Source organism: Mobula hypostoma, chromosome 6 (assembly GCF_963921235.1).
Source record: "Mobula hypostoma chromosome 6, sMobHyp1.1, whole genome shotgun sequence".
NCBI classification, from domain to species: Eukaryota; Metazoa; Chordata; class Chondrichthyes; order Myliobatiformes; family Myliobatidae; genus Mobula; species Mobula hypostoma.
The window spans coordinates 139,837,780-139,858,079 of record NC_086102.1 but is presented as its reverse complement, the minus strand read 5'-3'; the positions used below and the strand labels follow the sequence as shown (position 1 = coordinate 139,858,079).

At 41.3% G+C, this 20,300-nt stretch overlaps 1 protein-coding gene across 1 annotated transcript in view; it reads left to right on the top strand.

Moving 5' to 3' along the window:
• The window catches only part of LOC134348766 (collagen alpha-3(VI) chain-like), a 118,699-nt gene that overhangs the window by 11,875 nt on the left and 86,524 nt on the right, over positions 1 to 20,300 (top strand). The window contains exons 3-8 of the mRNA XM_063052569.1: positions 3,953 to 4,540; positions 6,069 to 6,707; positions 7,621 to 8,229; positions 9,365 to 10,201; positions 16,501 to 17,085; positions 18,620 to 19,240. Coding sequence (XP_062908639.1) covers positions 3,953 to 4,540; positions 6,069 to 6,707; positions 7,621 to 8,229; positions 9,365 to 10,201; positions 16,501 to 17,085; positions 18,620 to 19,240 — 3,879 coding nt within the window. The remainder of the gene's footprint in view (positions 1 to 3,952; positions 4,541 to 6,068; positions 6,708 to 7,620; positions 8,230 to 9,364; positions 10,202 to 16,500; positions 17,086 to 18,619; positions 19,241 to 20,300) is intronic.

Genomic DNA, 20,300 nt, shown 5'->3' with positions numbered 1-20,300 from the left:
TAAGTCCAGGACCAGCCTATTTGCTCAGGGTGTACGACCCCGCAAGGGAGGAGTTGTAAAGTTTGATGGCCACAGGCAGGAATGACTTCCTATGACGCTCAGTGTTGCATCTCGGTGGAATGAGTCTCTGGCTGAATGTACTCCTGTGCCCAACCAGTACATTATGTAGTGGATGGGAGACATTGTCCAGGATGGCATGCAACTTGGACAGCATCCTCTTTTCAGACACCACCGTCAGAGAGTCCAGTTCCATCCCCACAACATCACTGGCCTTACAAATGAGTTTGTTGATTCTGTTGGTGTCTGCTACACTCAACCTGCTGCCCCAGCTCACAACAGCAAACATGATAGCGCTGGCCACCACAGACTCATAGAACATCCTCAGCATCGTCCGAGAGACGTTAAAGGACCTCAGTCTCCTCAGGAAATAGAGATGGCTCTGACCCTTCTTGTAGACAGCCTCAGTGTTCTTTGACCAGTCCAGTTTATTGTCAATTCGTATCCCCAGGTACTTGTAATCCTCCACCATGTCCACACTGAAACAGGGGTCACTGGTGCCTTAGCCCTCTTCAGGTCCACCACCAGCTCCTTAGTCTTTTTCACATTAAACTGCAGATAATTCTGCTCACACCACGTGACAAAGTTTCCTACTGTAGCCCTGTACTCAGCCTCATCTCCCTCGCTGATGCATCCAGCTACGGCAGAGTCATCAGAAAACTTCTGAAGATGGTAAGACTCTGTGCAGTAGTTGAAGTCCGAGATGTAAATGGTGAAGAGAAAGGGAGACAAGACAGTCCCCTGTGGAGCCCCAGTGCTGCTGATCACTCTGTCGGACACACAGTGCTGCAAGCACACGTACTGTGGTCTGCCAGTCAGGTAATCAATAATCCATGACACCAGGGAAGCATCCACCTGCATCACTGTCAGTTTCTCCCCCAGCAGAGCAGGGCGGATGGTGTTGAACGCACTGGAGAAGTCAAAAAACATGACCCTCACAGTGCTCTCTGGCTTGTCCAGGTGGGCGTAGACACGGTTCAGCAGGTAGACGATGACATCCTCAACTCCTAGTCGGGGCTGGTAGGCGAACTGGAGGAGATCTAAGTGTGGCCTGACCATAGTCCGGAGCAGCTCCAGAACAAGTCTCTCCAGAGTCTTCATGATGTGGGAGGTCAATGCCACCGGTCTGTAGTCATTGAGGCTGCTGGGGTGCGACGTCTTCGGCACAGGGACGAGGCAGGATGTCTTCCACAGCACAGGAACCCTCTGGAGACTCAGGCTCAGGTTGAAGACATGGTGAAGTACTTCACTTAGCTGAGGGGCACAGGCTTTGAGCACCCTGGTACTGACACCATCCGGGCCTGCAGCCTTGCTTGGGTTAAGATGTTTCAATTGTCTTCTCACCTGTTCAGCTCTGAAGCCCACCGTGGTGGTTTCATGTGGGAAAGGGGTATAGTCATGAGAGCAGGGTCGGGGACCTGTGAGGAGGAGTAGGAGGGGAGAGTGGAATATGTGTTGATTGGGGGCCGACAACAGATGAATCATGTGGATGGGCAGGGGCCACAATATCAAATCTGTTAAAGAACTGGTTAAGTTCGTTGGCCCTGTCCACACCGCCTTCGGGTCCTCTGTTGCTAGTTTGCCGGAACCCAGCGATGGTCCTCATCCCACTCCAGACCTCTCCCATGTTGTTCTGCTGGAGTTTCCACTCAAGCTTCCTCCTGTACCTGTCTTTAGCCTCCCTGATCCTGGATTTCAGGTCCCTCTGTATTGCCCTCAGTTCCTCCCTATTTCCATCTCTAAACGCCCTCTTTTTAGCGTTCAGGATGTCCTTAATGTCCTTTGTTACCCATGGCTTGTTATTTGAATAACAAAGGACAGTTCTCGTCGGAACATTGCAGTCACACAGAAGTTGATGTAACTAGTGATGCACTCTGTGAGCCCATCAATATCTTCTCCATCATTGTGGTTGGGATAATGTGGTCTCTGGGATGAAGAGAGGAGGAGGTGAGAGGAAGTTATGTCAGAACATGGTGGCCAGCTATCAAACTACAAGGTAAATGAAAATCAAATAGAATGATATTAGATATATCCAGTGGATGGTAATCTTGCAGCCAAAGAAAATACCTCAGATGAATAGTTTTCTATTTATATACTTATTTATAATTTTATCTATCTATCTGACTATCTACCAATCTATCTACCTTTGTGTTAGGATCTGGACATCGTCAGCATGCCCAGTATTTATGGTTTATTTCTATCTGGTGATGAGTGAGCCACATTCTTGAACTGCTGCATTCCTTCTGCTATTCGTATGATGAAGGAATAGGGATATTTTTGCCAGCCAGGGTGGTGGGTGACGTGGATGAGAATCCAGAGATGGTGATGTTCCGATCAGCCTGAAGCCTTTGTCATTCTTGGTTGTAGGAGCTGATAAGTTGGGAAGTGCTGTCAATAGTATCAGGGAAGTAATTGCAATACATTTTACAGATAGTACACACTGCAGGCACAATGGAGGGTGATGAAGGGAATTAATGTGTAGTGCAATGCATGGAGTATTAATGCATACATGATATTGATTTTATTGTGAGTAGGTTGAACTGATCTCATCAAGGAAAATAAAAAGTATCCTTTTGAGGCCCTGACTTGTGTTTTGTCACTGGTATAAAGACTTAGGAGTACGAACAGGTGAGTCTCTCGCTTTTGGATTATCAGCCTCTGGCCTGCTCTTATAGTCATAGTGTTCCTGTGGCTGGTTCAGGATGTTCATATGGAGTCTTGGCAATTGGAATGCCACTAAACAACAATTTGGAGAATTAATCTAAGTTGCAGATAAAAGAGTTTGCCTCACAGAATTTCATTAGAAAATAGATGTAAAGGAAATATTTCCAGAGAGCCAACTGGCAAAATCAATGGTGGCTCAGTTGGCCTCAGAGTTTGGAAGCTGTGAGTCCAAGTCCCACTGCACTGATTGGAAGACAGAAATCTTGGTTGAAGCTTCAGTGAATGTTTGAAAATCTGTGAAAACAAGGTCACAAGAAACACAAGAATGACAGAAAATAGGAGCTCAAGTCTACCTTGCTTTTCAATATGTTCATGGCTGATCTATGCTGGCCTAAGCTCCTCTTCTGTATCAGTTTCCCATAATACCCAACTCCTTGATCTTTCAAATACTTATCTACCTCCAGCTGAAATATGCCTGATGATTAGGCCTCCACCACACACAAGAGCAGAGAATTCCAGAGTCACTACCTCTGAAGAGAAGAAATTTTTCTGTCCAGATTATTAAATGACCACCCTCTTGTTTTGTAGGGAAGTCTTCTTGTTTGTGAGAAGCCTATCTACTTTGTCAAGCCTCTTTAGAGATCATTGAAGATTTTGACCTTCTGATAAGATATTAATGACTCCAAAGAAAAGTGCCATATTTAAATCTGATGACTTGCTCAATAGTTGCCCTCATTCAACATTTCTAAGACAGATTTTCAATATATTACTAGATAATTATCTGCAGAAGTTTATTATGTGCAAATTATCTGCCTTATTTCCTAAAATATAATCCTGGCTTCACTTTGAAAACTTGTGACTTGTTCTAAAAAGCTATGGTGTGTACTGAAAAGGGTTGTAAATGGTTCTAGGTAAATGTCAATCTTTCATTCTTTGTTATACATTGCTATTAGTTACAGATAAGGAAAGTAAGATAAAACCATGCCTTTTGGTTAGTTCGATCCTCTGTGAAAGTAAGGTTGAAAACTCACCTCTAATAATGACATATCATCTGTAAATTCCTCAGCATAATATCTGACAGATTGCAGAAAAGATTGTATTTTAATATAGTGTTAGGAGGTATGTGGAATAGAGCATCAAATTCAGTGAAAATGCTAGGTATGTTTTAGCAAACTTAACGCTGTTATGTAAAATTCTTTAACCTTATATATCTATGCATCTGTGTTCACAGCCATGAAGAGAGATATTGTTTTCCTAATTGATGGTACTCCTTTTATGGGAAGATCTTTCTCTCAAGTCCGTGAATTTCTTCTGAAGATAATCCCAGAGCTTAATATTGGACCAAACGAAGATCACCTGGCTTTGGTACAGTATGGTTCTGTTGCAAGGGCGGAATTTTATCTCAATTCTTTTTCAACTAGAGATGAAGTTTCAAATGCAATAAGAAAGGTGATACCAAAAATGGGAAGACCCCTCAACACAGGTGCAGCACTGGACTTTGTCATGAGGAATGTCTTCAATCCAGAGGCAGGCAGCAGAAGAGATACCGGAGCTGCACAAATCCTGGTGCTCATCACTGCTGGGAGATTCAGGAGTAATGTTGGGCCGGCAGCAGAGGCAGTGAGACAAGCTGGTATTGTGCCAATTGTTATTGGAGCCAAGAATGCTGTAATATCGGAGTTGCGACAGATCACTTCTGACCCAGATTCTGTGTTCAAACTAAACACCTTCCAGGAATTGTCAACTATTCAGCAACAGCTGCTGTCTAAAGCTCAACCAGTGCTTGAGATCGAGGAGCCAATAATAATTGTCAGTGAAGGTATAAAACTTTGATAAAATTACATAGGATAACATAGAATGAAAATTTGATTAAATTGAATAATTTCTAAATCCATCATGAGAAATGAAATGTTTCTTGATTTCAGCAATGAAAGGAAATAACATGCAAAATGCATTTTTTATTATTCCAACATCTTTGCTTTTAATTTATACTGTAGCATATTTCCATAATTTGTGAAAACTGTGAAAATTGTTTTCATGGTATAAAACTGTTGCAATTGGATATGAGCACAAAGCTCAGTGTTTTTGTAACATCATCAATTTGAGTAAGTTGTTCCCTTTTATGAACATCATGCATCTTCAGCTTTAAGTTTTCTTTTAAATTTTAATGCTGTGGATCTAAACACTTCCTTCTGAGTACTGTATACTTTAGACCCCCACTGAATTTAAGTTTCCTTTTGTCATGATCTTCTAGAAAATTGATTGATTTGTACTTGTTTTCTGCACACATCATGTCCATAGGAACACTGCCGCTTACTTTGAGGTGTTTATGCTCCTTACTGTAGAAGCCCCACTCACTGAAAAATCAGTCTTGCTCCTGCAAGTGTCTTTCATATTTTTTTAGTATTGTGTTTTGTGCAGGCAATATATCAACAATATGTGTGGCTTGCTGTAATTTCTTAACCACAGAAATTCGATCAAAAATTCACGATCTACAACCTTTGTAAGTAACTCAAAACAAACTGAAAATTGCATCGCAAGAAAACCATACACAATTTACTGTGACATCCCCAAGAAGGGGTTTATTTCAGCTGGAATCCATCGATTCCTTGTAATTATTATTCTAAAAAGTCAGTTCCAGCATTTTGCTGTGGAGCTTGAGGAGTGCGTGAACTGGTCCTGGGATCTGTGAGCCCAAGTTACTGCTGAGCATGGGGGTGGGGTGGGTAGGGTGTGGGTTGGGGGTGAGGTTCGTTCTGGTCATGTGAAACAAATCTGTGGCCGGTTCCATACTCCACAGTTCTCTGCATTTCTGCATTTACACCTCCTCCCATGATGTGAACCCTTCCTGGCCCCTTCCAATTCTCCTTCATCTTGGTTACAGCCTTGGGCTCTTATTGTGTGAGTTCTTTCCTCGAGGCTAGTTCACAATTCATGCCTGGCTAGAAAGAGGTTGCCATCTGTGAAGTGCACAGGCCTGGTTCAAAATGTTCAAAGGAGTGAAAACAATTATAATGATTGCTTAAAGGAAAGATATCTCAATTTTGTCATTTTCTGTTGGGTTTGATATTACCGCTATGTGCAGGTCCAATTCAGCACATTTACAAAAACCGATGGCTGTATTGCTAGGCAGTTGCTTTTAGATTTGTCTAAACTTGAGTTACTTTGTCTTTAACAATAATGGTCTTGATTCAGAGAAGGATGCCTCTGAGAAGCCATATGGCAAATTGTCAACGCTAGTCTCCATTTGGTATAAAATGAAAAATTATTCTACAATCTGCAGAGTAAACAGAGATGATTTAATTTCTGGAGTTTTGTACCTATTAATGTTCATTTCATTTTTCCAGTTGTGCCAAAGGAAATGAGTGAGAGAGACGTTGTGTTCCTAATCGATGGATCAGACAATGTTGGTGACGTTAATTTACCTAATGTCCGTGATTTTATCATAAGAATAATTCAGCAACTGGTTGTCGAACATGACAAAGTGCGAGTGGGTCTGGCACAGTACAGTGATGACACAGATGCTGAGTTCTACCTGAACACTTACTCATCAAAAGCTGAACTTCTGTCTCATGTCAAAAGCCTCAGGCTGAGAGGTGGGAAAATAGCCAAAACTGGGTCTGCGCTTGAATTTGCCTTTAAAAACTATTTTACTAGTTCTGCCGGGAGTCGAATCAAGGAGAATGTTCCCCAGTTTTTGCTGCTCATCACTGGTGGAAGGTCCAATGATAATGTGGAGGTGGCTGCGGATGCACTGAAACGAGCTGCCGTCATGACTTTCGCGATCGGTGTTAACAATGCAGACCCAGCCCAACTGGAAGAGATGGCAATTGACCCAAGTTTGGTCTTTAATGTAAATGACTTCCGCTCTTTGCCAGATGTCCTGAATCAACTGATGATGCCACTGACAACGTTAAGTGTCCCAACAGTAATTATTGAAGAACCAACAGCAAAACCTGAGGAGGAACCTCTCACTATCACAGAAGGTAACCAAATTATGTTCTCTGCTTCTTTTAGTTATTAATGGTAATTGCTAGGATCAAGTATCAAGGATCATGTGTTACAAAATTGCTGTGGTGCTTTAGTGCTACATGCAACAAAACCACCGGCATTCATGAATTATGCAGAATCAAGAAGCATATAAAAATAAATTAACAAGTACAGTTATGGAATAAAATGTGCATACTGTATATACATAACTACTAATGTAGATTTACATTGTAAGCAGCATTATAAAAAGTAGTTTGATGTGTTTACAGTACAGTGCAGTGACTGAGGTAACGTTTGTAATAATTTATAAACATTTTTAGATTTATCAAATAGTCTATTGACTGTTAAGGTACTATACAACATGTATAATCCATGTTTACGATTTCTTCCCTTAGTCAGGATCATTGTCTTTCTTCTCCCTACATCCCTTCTGTCAACCTGGACTCTATTCCAATGCTGTTAACTCAAGGACCTCCCCCTATGTTTTATAGCTTTTCGCTGTCAATGTCAATGAGCATAAGGATAAATATATTTGAGTAGTGTGCCTTGTAGTGAGCTTCAATGTCAGGACAAGAAACATGGTCCTCAGACCAAAAAATTTTACATTTTCTACCCTCTAATACTTTTACTAATTACTTATGATCCATAGTTCCCTCTGGCAAGAAAATTAAAAGTCTTTTATTATTCCATCTAGGTCCCTCGTAAATTACATACTTTAATAAAATCTTGTCTCATTTACTCTGTTCCAAAGAAAATGGCTCTAGTGTGAACTACTTAACTAAAATATTTCAGTTCTGGCAAAATGCTTGTATAACTTCCACTGCAAACACATCTTTTTCTGTAATCTGGTAACCAGAACTGCATACTGCAGTCAACATTTAGTCTTAACGTGTTTATGTTTATGCTTAGTGCTTGAGAAGGAAAGAAATTCCTACATGAGGGATATTGTATTCCTTGTTGATGGCACCCCCGGAATGGGGAAATCATTTCCTCAAGTCCGTGAATTCCTGATGAAGATCACTCAAGAGCTTGACGTTGGACCTGACACGGATCAAGTTGCTGTTGTTCAATACAGTTCGAACCCAAAACTTGAATTTGCCCTCAACGATCATTCAACAAAAGATGAGCTTTTGAATGCAATAAAAAGACTGCGATTTAAAAAGGGAAAACCCCTCAACACGGGTGCAGCACTGGACTTTGTCACAAGGAACGTCTTCAGCCCGGCTGCGGGCAGCAGAAGAGATGCTGGAGCTGCACAATTTCTGGTGCTCATCACTGCTGGGAGATCCACTGATGACGTTGGGCCGGCATCAGAGGCAATGAGACAGGCTGGCATTGTGCTCATTGCTATCGGAGCCAAGAATGCAGACACATCTGAACTGCAGCAGATCACTTCTGACCCAGATTCTGCTTTCAACCTGGCAAACTTCGAACAAATGTCAATTATCTCTCAACAGCTGCTGTCTAAAGTTCAACCAGTGCTTGTGACTGAGGAACCAACTCTTCCTACCCAAGAAGGTAATTGTTTTTGACGCAGTGTAATTAATTTGATTTATTCAAATTTGTGTTCGAGCACATGAAAGAAAGGAAAGTTATGTACATTGGAGGTGGGAAAGTATCAAACATAGATTGCTCACTTCCAGTTTAAAGTAATTTCTTCACGCCATTGCTAGAGATGTCAGCATGTTAGAATGCAAAGCAATTGCAACAACTCCTAGTGCTACTTCTGACTTGGAACACCGTTACTACTGTGCTGATGCTAATATTAAGGAATGCATTAAATCATTGATACTGCAGTTTAGGGGTAGAAATGGACTGTAGAACTTAGCATATTTGACTCCATTCCTGTTTCATCACTGGGTTAGACCTAGTTTCAATTTACACTACTATCACCTTTCCTGCAAGTTCCCATTTTTACATCGAGCATGGAATATAGCCTTCAGCCTACAACATGTTAATATTTTAACATATTTCCAGATCAATCAAACTTTTCCCTCCCACATAACCCTCTGTTTCTCTTTCATCCATGTGGCTATCTAACGGTCGTTTATATGTCCCTAATGTATCTGCTCTACCACATACCCCTGGAAGCCTGTGCCACACACCCACCACTGTAAAAAAAAACTACCACTGTGTGAAAAAACACTACTTCTGACATCCTCCCTATACTTTCCTCAAAACTATGCCCTCTCATATTAACCATTTCCGCCCTGATAAGCAGGTGCTGGCTGTCCACTCTATCTATACCTCATCATTTTTGTGGAACAAAAAAGAAAAGCAAGATTAATTAGTGTGTGACATGGGAAATGCCATATAGTAGTATTCTAACCAGGTCTTTTTTTATATATAATGGTGCCAGAGTTGGTGTGCAATAAATTGTTGGCTTGATGCCGTGTTCTGGGATCAGAAAATTCAGTTAGTTACTTCTTGCGTACTTGGAGAAAAGTTTCTCATATTAGGCACACAGTTAAATTGCAAACATATGGATGGGTGTAAGTGATCATACGAGTGGGCTTCTTGTAAGTCTCAACTAGAAATTCAAAAAGTAAACAGAGAATAATTGGGAATTGTTTCTATTTGTTTCAGAATTTAGAAGATGTTGTATTTAAATCTTAGAGTTTTTTTTAGGACCCAATGTGCATTTCTCTTTCAGTTGTACTGAAGGAAATGAGCGAGAGAGATGTTGTGTTCCTTATTGATGGATCAGACAATATCGGAAATGTTAATTTTCCTCATGTCCGTGATTTTATCATAAGAATAATTCAACAGCTGGCTGTCGGACATGACAAAGTGCGAGTTGGTCTGGCACAGTACAGCGATGACACAGAGGCTGAGTTCTACCTTAACACTTACTCATCAAAAACTGAACTTCTGTCTCACGTCAAAAGCCTCAGTCTGAGAGGTGGGGCAACAGCCAACACCGGCTCTGCACTGGACTTTGCTATTAAATACTATTTTCTTAGCTCTGCTGGGAGTCGAATCAAGGAGAATGTTCCCCAGTTTTTGCTGCTCATCACTGGTGGAAGGTCCAACGATGATGTGGAGGAGGCTGCGGATGCACTGAAACGAGCTGCCGTCATGACTTTCGCAATCGGTGTTAACAATGCAGACCCAGCCCAACTGGAAGAGATGGCAATTGACCCAAGTTTGGTCTTCAGTGTAAATGAATTCAGCTCTTTGCCAGATGTCCTGAATCAACTGATGATGCCACTGACAACACTAAGTGTTCCAACAGTAATTATTGAAGAACCAACACTGACTGAAGAAAGAACAATTATTGAAGAACCAACCATTATTGAAGAACCAACAATTATTGAAGAACCAACACTGACTGAAGAAAGAACAATTATTGAAGAACCAACCATTATTGAAGAACCAACCATTATTGAAGAACCAACCATTATTGAAGAACCAACCATTATTGAAGAATCAACAATTGTTGAAGAACCAATAACAAAACCCGAGGAGGAACCTCCTATCACTGCAGAAGGTAATAGCATTGTATTTATTTCCTTTCCTGTCCATTAGGAGAATTGGTAGCATACTTATGAACATTAATTACACTCTTATCAATTTTTTCATTGCCTAATCAAATACAGCTTGTAATATGAGGGATTTACAGAATGTATTTGACTAATTATCCTGTTTATATTCTCTCAATATGATACAGCTTATAGGAGTTGCATTTAGTGCATCTGTGCTGCAGCATGTCCCAATGTTCAAAGTTCAAAGTAAATTTATTATCAAAGTGCATATTTGTCACAATATATATACAACCCTGAGATTTGTTTTCTTGTAGGCACACTCAGTAAATCTAAGATCTAATAAATAAGCAATAAATATCAAAAACATAAGATGAAGAGTCCTTGAACATGAGACCATAGGTTGTGGTAACATTTCAGCGATGGGGCAAGTGAAATTGAATGAAGTTACCCCCTTTGAATCAAGAGCCTGATGGTTGAGGGGCAATAAAACTGCTCCTGAACCTGGTGGTAGGAGTCCTGAGGCTCCTGTACTTTCTTCTTGATGGCAGCAGCAAGAAGAGAGCATGACCTGGGTGCAACAGTGCTCTGTGTAGATGTGCTCAGTGAAGGGGGGGTGTCTTTACCTATGATGGACTGGGCTGTATTCTTAAAGGTACTTTATAGGTCCTTTCCAAAAATTAAACACTTTTAACACATCAGAAGAGATTTCTGATACATTCCTACCCCCGCCAAAGAATTTCAGAGATCGAGCAATTTTCACATAGGTTAATGCAACCCGTCATGAATTAGACATATCTGCCTTAAATTTAACACTAATTCATGGTCTAAATTCATAATGCAATAATGATATATGTATTTTATAGCACTATTTCCAACATAAAATCTTTTTGCTCATTGAACCTACGTGTGGTTAGAACTATTGTTCAAACAGAAGTCATTCTTTAATTATCAAAGGAGTTACGCTGCTGAAAAACAGGTTGTTAAATTAGTTTTCATAGGTTGTAAGGACTGGGCTAAATGCATTGTGGGATTTTTGTTAAACTGTATCCTTCTATGTGGAAGTAGCATAATATTTATGATTGTGAAAAACAGCTTTGTAAAATTTAAGTGCCCAAAGGACTCAATAGCATTTTTGTGAAAAATTATAAATCAAACATATGGATTTAATTTTTATATTAAGCTCAGAATTACCCATATTATAACAGATCCTCTCTTGACAACAATGTTGCTCAAAAAAGCAGTTTCTTATTGTTCTTTCTAACTGTTAAAGTCTTTTCAAGCAGTAACATTCATACGAGATGAAGTTGAAACCTTGGCAACTGCTGTAGGTTTTGTAAATGGTGCACACTGCAGCCATTAAGTTCTGACTGTGGAAAGATGATAGATAGTTTTCTAAATGAAGCAGGCTGCTTTGGCCAGATAGCAATGAGTTTTCCTGACTGTTGTAGGAGGCACTCTCCTGGGCTAGTCAAATATCCCAGACTCGACTAATATCCTGACTCGAGCTTCACTGTCTGTGAAAAGACTTTCAGTGTTCAGGACAAGCTTACCGACATGCTGATCTCGGGTTTTGATCTGTTTTTGCGCGCCAGTGTTTGTGTACCTAGTCCATTTAGCTTTCTGGTCAAGAGTAAGCAACAGGATTTTGATCATGGAGTTCTCAGCAGAAGTACAAGAGTGGAAAATGAAACAAATAAAGTTATCTTCCTTTTTTTGCAGATGCTTACTGCCTGGCGCATCTTTTACCATATAAGTTACCAATTTTCACCTCAAGCTTAAATATTAACCAAATATTGAGGGCAGAGATTGCTTTATTAGCTGTGAAGTTGTGAAATAAACTAATTGTGAATGAATACCCTAGATATGACAATATATTAGAAATTATTTTATTGATGAAACATGTTACAGGTTTATTACAGGATAAGGTCTCAAAGGAACTTGAGTACTAATGTCCTGGGGCTGTATAAAGTGCAAAGTTCAAAGTAATTTTTTTTATTAAAGTACATATATGTCATCATATACTACCCTGAGATTCATTGACTTGCAGGCATTCACAGTAGAACAAATAAGTGCAATATTATCAATGAAAAACTACACACAAAGACAATGTGGAAAAGAAGACAAACTCTGCAAATACAAAAAAAGTAATAACTACAAATAAATAGTAAATAATAATACTAATAACGTGTGTTGTAGAGACCTTGAAAGTGAGTCAATAAGTTGTGGAATCTGTTCAGAGTTGAGGTGAGTGAAATTATCCACCATTGTTCAGGAGTCTGATGGTTAAAGGGTAATAACTGTTCCTAAACCTGGTGGTGTGAGATCTAAGGCTCCTATACCTCTTTTTTGATGGCAGCATTGAGAAGAGAGCATGTCCTGGATGATGGGGGTCCTTCTGATGGATGCTGCTTTCTTGTGGCAGCACTCCTTGTAAACGTGCTCAATGGCTGGGAGGGCTTTCCTGTGAGGGAGTGGGCAGTATCCATTACATTTACTCCACATGTTTCTTTACATTCAGTATGACAAAACTCACAGCTAGTGGAGAGGTCATTCCTTTGATTCCTGTTGACTTTAATATTTAGTCATAGATGTCAGATTTGTTACTGCGCTGGACATCTGAGCAAGATGTGAAGCTGAATATTCAGCTTCACAATTGCAATGCTCTCTCGATTCATAGCATTTTTATGTCCAGTGTTCTCAGATATTTGCTGAGTTTTTTTTGTTTAGAGAGTGAATAAAATTGGCTGAAGACTAGTTTCAGTGGGGCTCGCAGAACTGAATAATCAGCTTGGCACTCCTGGCGAGATATGCAACGAATGCTACAGCCTTGGTCTTTTACATAGAACATAGAATAGTATAGCACAGGGACAGGCCCTCCAGCCCATGATGTCTGTGCTAGCCATGATGCCAAAAGAAATTAATCCCATCTGCCTGTAGATGATTCATATCTCTCCATTCCCTCCATATGCATGTGTATGTATAAATGACTCTTAAATAATATTGTATAATGTCTATTTCCACTAACAAGCCTGGCAGTATGTTCCAGGCACCACCACTCTCTATGGAACTTACTGCACTTGCTTGCTGTGTATTGAGGATGGAGATGTTCTTGGAATTTTTTCTTCCTTTTAGCATCTTAATTGTTTGCCACCATTCAACAACAGATGTAGCAGAATAGCAAAGTGATCTGATCCATTGATGCTGGATTGAGGAGCTTGATCGAAAACATTTTGCTTCCTATATTTAGAATGTGTGATGTGCCATGATGCAATATGACTGGACATTGAGGACACTGGATTACTGTTGGCCTTAGAGACCAAGGTTGTCTTTTGGCTCAATAGCACTGTGAATGCAGAGCACAATGCAATAGCTTATGTGGAGTACAGCAAGTATACCCTGTGTACTTCCTACATCCAGCACATCTCCTAGGTGATGTTCTACATGAGTGTGATAGGAAGCTTCATTTCTGTGAGATTTCCTGGGGTTTAGAAGGCTTATTCTTCATTACCAGTGCCACTTCCTATTGCATGCATGTCCTGTGCCACTATGTCTGGTGAGACTCATTGTGAAGTCACTGACTGAGAGTCATGAATCTGTGACCATGACTATATCAGCCTATCATTTGTCAATGGACTATCAATGAAGGGAGAATTATTGTTTTAAGTCATTGGCTTAAAACACTACCTCTGCTCCTCCACGGATACCGCACACATGGATGAGCATTTCCAATGTTTTCATTTCATATTCCAGACTTCCAGTTTTGCATTTTTCCTGAAGTATTTACATTTTCTGGTCACTGATAAACTGTAGAACTTATAGTCATAGTCATACTTTATTGATCTCCGGGGAAATTGGTTTTCGTTACAGTTGCTCCATAAATAATAAACAGCAATAGAACCATAAATAGTTAAATAGTAATATGTAAATTATGCCAGTAAATTATGAAATAAGTCCAGGACCAGCCTATTGGCTCAGAGTGTCTGACCTTACAAGGGAGGAGTTGTAAAATTTGATGGCCACAGGCAGGAATGACTTCCTGTGACACTCTGTGTTGCATCTCGGTGGAATGAGTCTCTGGCTGAATGTACTCCTGTGCCCAACCAGTACATTATGTAGTGGATGGGAGACATTGACCAAGATGGCATGCAACTTAGACAGCATTCTCTTTTCAGACACCACCGTCAGAGAGTCCAGTTCCATCCCCACAACATCACTGGCCTTACGAATGAGTTTGTTGATTCTGTTGGTGTCTGCTATCCTCAGCCTGCTGCCCCAGCACACAACAGCAAACATGATAGCACTGGCCACCGCAGACTCATAGAACGTCCTCAGCATCGTCCGGCAGATGTTAAAGGACCTCAGACTCCTCAGGAAATAGAGACGGATCCGACCCTTCTTGTAGACAGCCTCAGTGTTCTTTGACCAGTCCAGTTTATTGTCAATTCGTATCCCCAGGTATTTGTAATCCTCCACCATGTCCACACTGACCCCCTGGATGGAAACAGGGGTCACTGGTACCTTAGTTCTCCTCAGGTCTACCACTAGCTCCTTAGTCTTTTTCACATTAAGCTGCAGATAATTCTTCTCACACCATGTGACAAAGTTTCCTACCGTAGCCCTGTACTCAGCCTCATATCCCTTGCTGATGCATCCAACTATGGCAGAGTCATCAGAAAACTTCTGAAGATGACAAGACTCTGTGCAGTAGTTGAAGTCCGAGGTGTAAATGGTGAAGAGAAAGGGAGACAAGACAGTCCCCTGTGGAGCCCCAGTGCTGCTGATCACTCTGTCGGACACACAGTGTTGCAAGCACACGTACTGTGGTCTGCCAGTCAGGTAATCGAGAATCCATGATACCAGGGAAACATCCACCTGCATCGCTGTCAGCTTCTCCCCCAGCAGAGCAGGGAAGGTGGTGTTGAATGCACTGGAGAAGTCAAAAAATATGACCCTCACAGTGCTCGCTGGCTTGTCCAGGTGGGCATAGGCACGGTTCAGCAGGAAGACGATGGCATCCTCAACTCCTAGTCGGGGCTGGTAGGTGAACTGGAGGGGATCTAAGTGTGGTCTGACCATAGGCCGGAGCAGCTCCAGAACAAGTCTCCCCAGGGTCTTCATGATGTGGGAGGTCAATGCCACCTTTCTGTAGTCATTAAGGCCACTGGGGCGCGGCGTCTTCGGCACAGGGACGAGGCAGGACGTCTTCCACAGTACAGGAACCCTCCCGAGCCTCAGGCTCAGGTTGAATACATGGCGAAGTACTCCACATAGCTGAGGGGCACAGGCTTTGAGCACCCTGGTACTGACACCATCCGGTCCTGCAGCCTTGCTTGGGTTGAGACGTTTCAGCTGTCTTCTCACCTGTAGAGCTGTGAAGCCTATCGTGGTGGTTTCGTGTGGGGAAGGGGTATAGTCATGAGAGCAGGGTCGGGGAACTGTGAGGAAGAGTAGGAGGAGAGAGTGGAATATGTGTTGGTTGGGGGCCGACAACAAATGGCTCATGTGTGGGATGGGCAGGGACCACACTGTCAAATCTGTTAAAGAACAGGTTAAGTTCATTGGCCCTGTCCCACTGCCTTCCGCTCCTCTGTTGCTAGTTTGCCGGAATGCAATGATGGTCCTCATCCCCCTCCAGACCTCTGTCATGTTGTTCTGCTGGAGTTTCCACTCAAGCTTCCTCCTGTACCTGTCTTTAGCCTCCCTGATCCTGGCTTTCAGGTTACTCTGTATTGCCCTCAGCTCCTCCCTATTTCCATCTCTAAACGCCCTCTTTTTAGCATTCAGGATGTCCTTAATGTCCTTTGTCACCCACGGCTTGTTATTTGAATAACAAAGGACAGTTCTTGTCGGAACATTGCAGTCCACACAGAAGTTGATGTAATCAGTGATGCACACTGTGAGCCCATCAATGTCCTCTCCATGTGGCTCACAGAGTGCCTGCCAGTCTGTCACCTCAAAACAACCCTGGAGCGCCTCATAAGCCTCTTCCGACCATTTCCTCACTGTCCTCGAGGTTGCTGTTTACTCTTCACCAGAGGCACGTAGCAGGGTTTTAGATGCACCAGGTTGTGATCTGACCTTCCCAGTGGGGGGAGGGGAGAGGAGCTGTATGCATCCTTAACGTTAGCGTACATCAAATCCAGAGTACTCTCCCCTCTGGTTGAACTTTGAACATTGGATACTTGCAAAGGCACTAAAATTGAAATTATAGCAAATGTGGAAGCTTCATTCTTGTTGGTTTACAGTTTTATCCAAGTATTTACATTATATTTAACTCTATTAATTTCATTCTGAATTTCTTCAGCCAAGAAAAGAGATATTGTGTTCCTAATCGATGGCTCTCGTGGAATGGGAAGGTCATTTCAACAAGTCCGTGAATTCCTTTTGAAACTAATGCAGGAGCTTGATGTTGGACCTGATACAGATCAAGTTGCTGTGGTACAATATAGCTCTACTCCAAGGCTTGAATTTGCCCTCAATGTTCATTCAACAAATCAAGAAGCTTTGAGTGCAATACGGAAATTAAAACTGAAAACAGGAAGACCCCTCAATACAGGTGCAGCACTAGACTTTGTCATTAATAACGTCTTCCTCCCGGCTGCGGGCAGCAGAAGAGACACCGGAGCTGCACAAATCCTGGTGCTCATCACTGCTGGGAGGTCCAGTGACAACATCGGGCTGGCAGCGGAGGCAGTGAGACAGGCTGGAATTGTACCCATTGCTATTGGAGCTAACCGTGCAAACACATTGGAACTGCAACAGATCACTTCTGACCCAGACTCTGTTTTGATCCTGCGAGATTTTAAGGAATTGCCATCTGTTCAAGAAGAGCTTTTGTCTCAAGTTGGAGCAGTGTTTGTGATTGAAGAATCAATTCCTCCCACTGAAGGTAACAATCTTTGACAGATTTACTTTTATAGTGAGCGCAAGACCTAGAGCCATAGACTAAAGTAAGTTTTGAATTAATACATCCCTATCAGTATCACAACTACAATACTGAGTTTTGATCATTTTAGTAAATCAAGAGATAAATTTCTGTCCATGAAAAAAAGCAGGATTCTGGTGTAGATATGTGAGATAATTTCCTACACTCCTGTTAGAGAATCTTGCACATGAGAGTTAGAATGGAACATCAGTTTTCAGATTCATAGAATTTTTCAACTTTTAATTTTAGTAACTAAAATCTTAGGCTTGTAGAGTTACACTGCATGGAAGTGGTACTTGGGTCAACTTGTCCATGCCTACTAAGGTACTGAGCTGAGATAGCCCCATTTGCCTGTATTTGGCTCATAGACTTCTATACCTTTCCTATTCATCAACCTGCGCAAATACCCACCGTGTCAAAAACCTGCCTCTCAGGTTCCTTTTACATTTTTCCCTTCACATTCTTAAACCCTTGCTTCTTCTTTTGGACTTCTGTACTGGAAAAGAAAAGACATCCACCTTATCTAGCTTGACTTTATAACTTAGGCCTTCAAGCCCTAACAACATTGCTTTGATTTTTTCCCCTGTACCCTCTAGAACTTAATTAGTTTGTTCCTATAATTGGTGACCAGAACTGCATACGATACTTCAAGTGCAGTCTCAGCAACGTCTTGTACAGCTGTAACATAACATTCGAACTCTTGTATTCAGTGTCCTGACGGATGAAGAGAAGCATGCCATATAAACCTATGTCTTAGAACATAGAACAGTACAGGCCAACAAAGACAGGTTTTTCAGCCAATGATGTCAATGCTGATGATGATGCCAATCCAAACTAATCCCATCTACCTAAACATAGCCTTGAGTGTCTATTTCCCATCTGTTTCTCTGTTTGTCTTCATAAGTAGTGTCTCACAAATTTTAGAGTTTCTTGAGGAGATGATTAAGATGGTTGATGAGGGCATTGCAGTAGACATTAGCCACTGAGCGCCAATATGAGAAACAGCTTTGCACTACTTTTCATCTAAGTCTTGTAAGAAAGTCAATTTGGTATTCACTTAGCTAGCACATCCTAAATCCCATGTGATTGAACCTTACCAACCAGCCTAGTATGTGAGACCTTGTCTAAAGCCAGCCACTCACCAGTCTTCCAGTACCTCACCTGTTCTAACAAAGATACACCAATCTCTGCCAAACCCCAATAATTTCTCTGCTTATTTCCCAAATGATCTTAGGATACACATGGTCAGGCCCCATCCATGATCAAATGCATGCCCATTTATACAATAATTTCTTACTCAGTTTAACTTATTAAAGTAATATCAATTATTTAAGTGATCCAGACCCATTTGTAGGAGGGTGGAATCTGACTTCCATTAACTGAGTTTGATGCTGCAAGCAACTTTGGGAGTTTGGGTAAAGGGTTCCCATTTTTGAGCTTCACATCCTACAGCATACAGTATGATCTTTTGTGAATTACAATCCTTTCAATTTTCCAGTTGCACAACAGGACGTGGACAGGGGAGATATTGTGTTCCTTATTGATGGCTCCGCCAACACTGGAAACGTTAGATTCACTTACATCCGTAAATTCATCACTTGGTTAATTGATCAATTGGATATTGGAAGAGACGGAGTGCAAGTAGGTGTAGCACAGTACAGCGATGGAGTAAAAACAGAATGCTACCTGAACAGTTACTCAACAAAAACTGATCTTGTGAATCACTTGAAAGGACTCAAGGTGAAAGGTGGCAGGACGGTCAACACTGGGGCAGCACTGGACTACGTCCTTGAAAATCACTTTACCAAATCTGCAGGAAGTAGAAAAGGAGAAGGTGTTCCTCAAATATTGTTGCTACTTACTGGTGCAAGGTCTATGGATGATATCAAATCACCAGCAGATGACTTGAAGCAAGCTGCTGTAAAGATCCTTGGTGTAGGAAACAAGAATGTTGATATAGCACAACTGACAGAGATTGCAAGTGATCCAAGTTGGGTCTTCAGAGCAAATGAATTCTATTCCCTGCCAACTATACAGAATAAAGTGTTGACTCAATTAACAGCAATACTGATGGTGCCTTTGACAATGACGATTACTCCAACGGTTGCAAGTACTGAAGGTATCTGAATTGTTTCTGGTCTTACTTAATCATTATTATGTGCACTGTTTTGCAATAGAGGTATCAGAGTCATGAGAAAATGCCATTGGAGATGCAGTTACCCAAGGCTTGATAAGAATTTAGGAGAACATGCTACCTCAAATAAATTGTCCACATGAACTTAAGGTGAGCTGATAACCAGACCAAAAACGAATGGAATGATAAACAATGCAGGTAGGGTTAGATGAACAGTGCCAAGAGGAAGCTTAGCCACAAAAGGCTCCAGTTATACTGACTGGCCTTCCTTTGTGCCAAAGAATCAATGTAAACAGAAGCTCAATTTAACGATATGTATTACCTAAGAACAAATTGATAGCCTGTCAGGGAGGAATAAGCTTCACAATTTCAACCCTTTTGTGGGTGCATTCTGTTCATCAGTATTATTTCTTAATTTTCAGCTCCAATCCTCACATTTTGCTGTGTGATCCAATTTGTTGTCATTAGCCAACTTGGATTAAATGCACTCTCAGTGTTTACCTATTATTTAATAAATACGGTGCAAAGTAAAGGCTTCAAGCAGATTTTAGGAAGACACTGCAGGCCAAAGGATGACAATCTGATGACACACTCAATAATCTAAATTTTCCTCCTTACCAAATACCTGCTCATTAGAAAAAGTAATGGCTAATTCCAGGTAATGTATCATTTTCCAATCCATAAAATATTGGTGAATCAGAACACCTTTTAAGAATAAACCTTTTGTAAATTTGGATATTACTTGATATGGCTGGGGGCAAGAGTAGAGAGTGGGGTTTAATACTAGATATTCACAACATTTTATTATCGCAGAGCATAACCTTTCCAAGACTCAATTTTGTGAAATATGACCCACATTAACACCTTTCATGTATCACATTTTGTGTGCCCTGAATCACTTTGGCATCTAATTCGACATTAGTCTAATTTAAAATTCTCATTCTTGTTGTTTGTCCCTTCATGACCTTGGCCTTCTCCGTCACTGTAACCATCCTACCATGCACCAGGTCCAGTTTAAACCTCTCACACAGCCCCATTTTCCTTA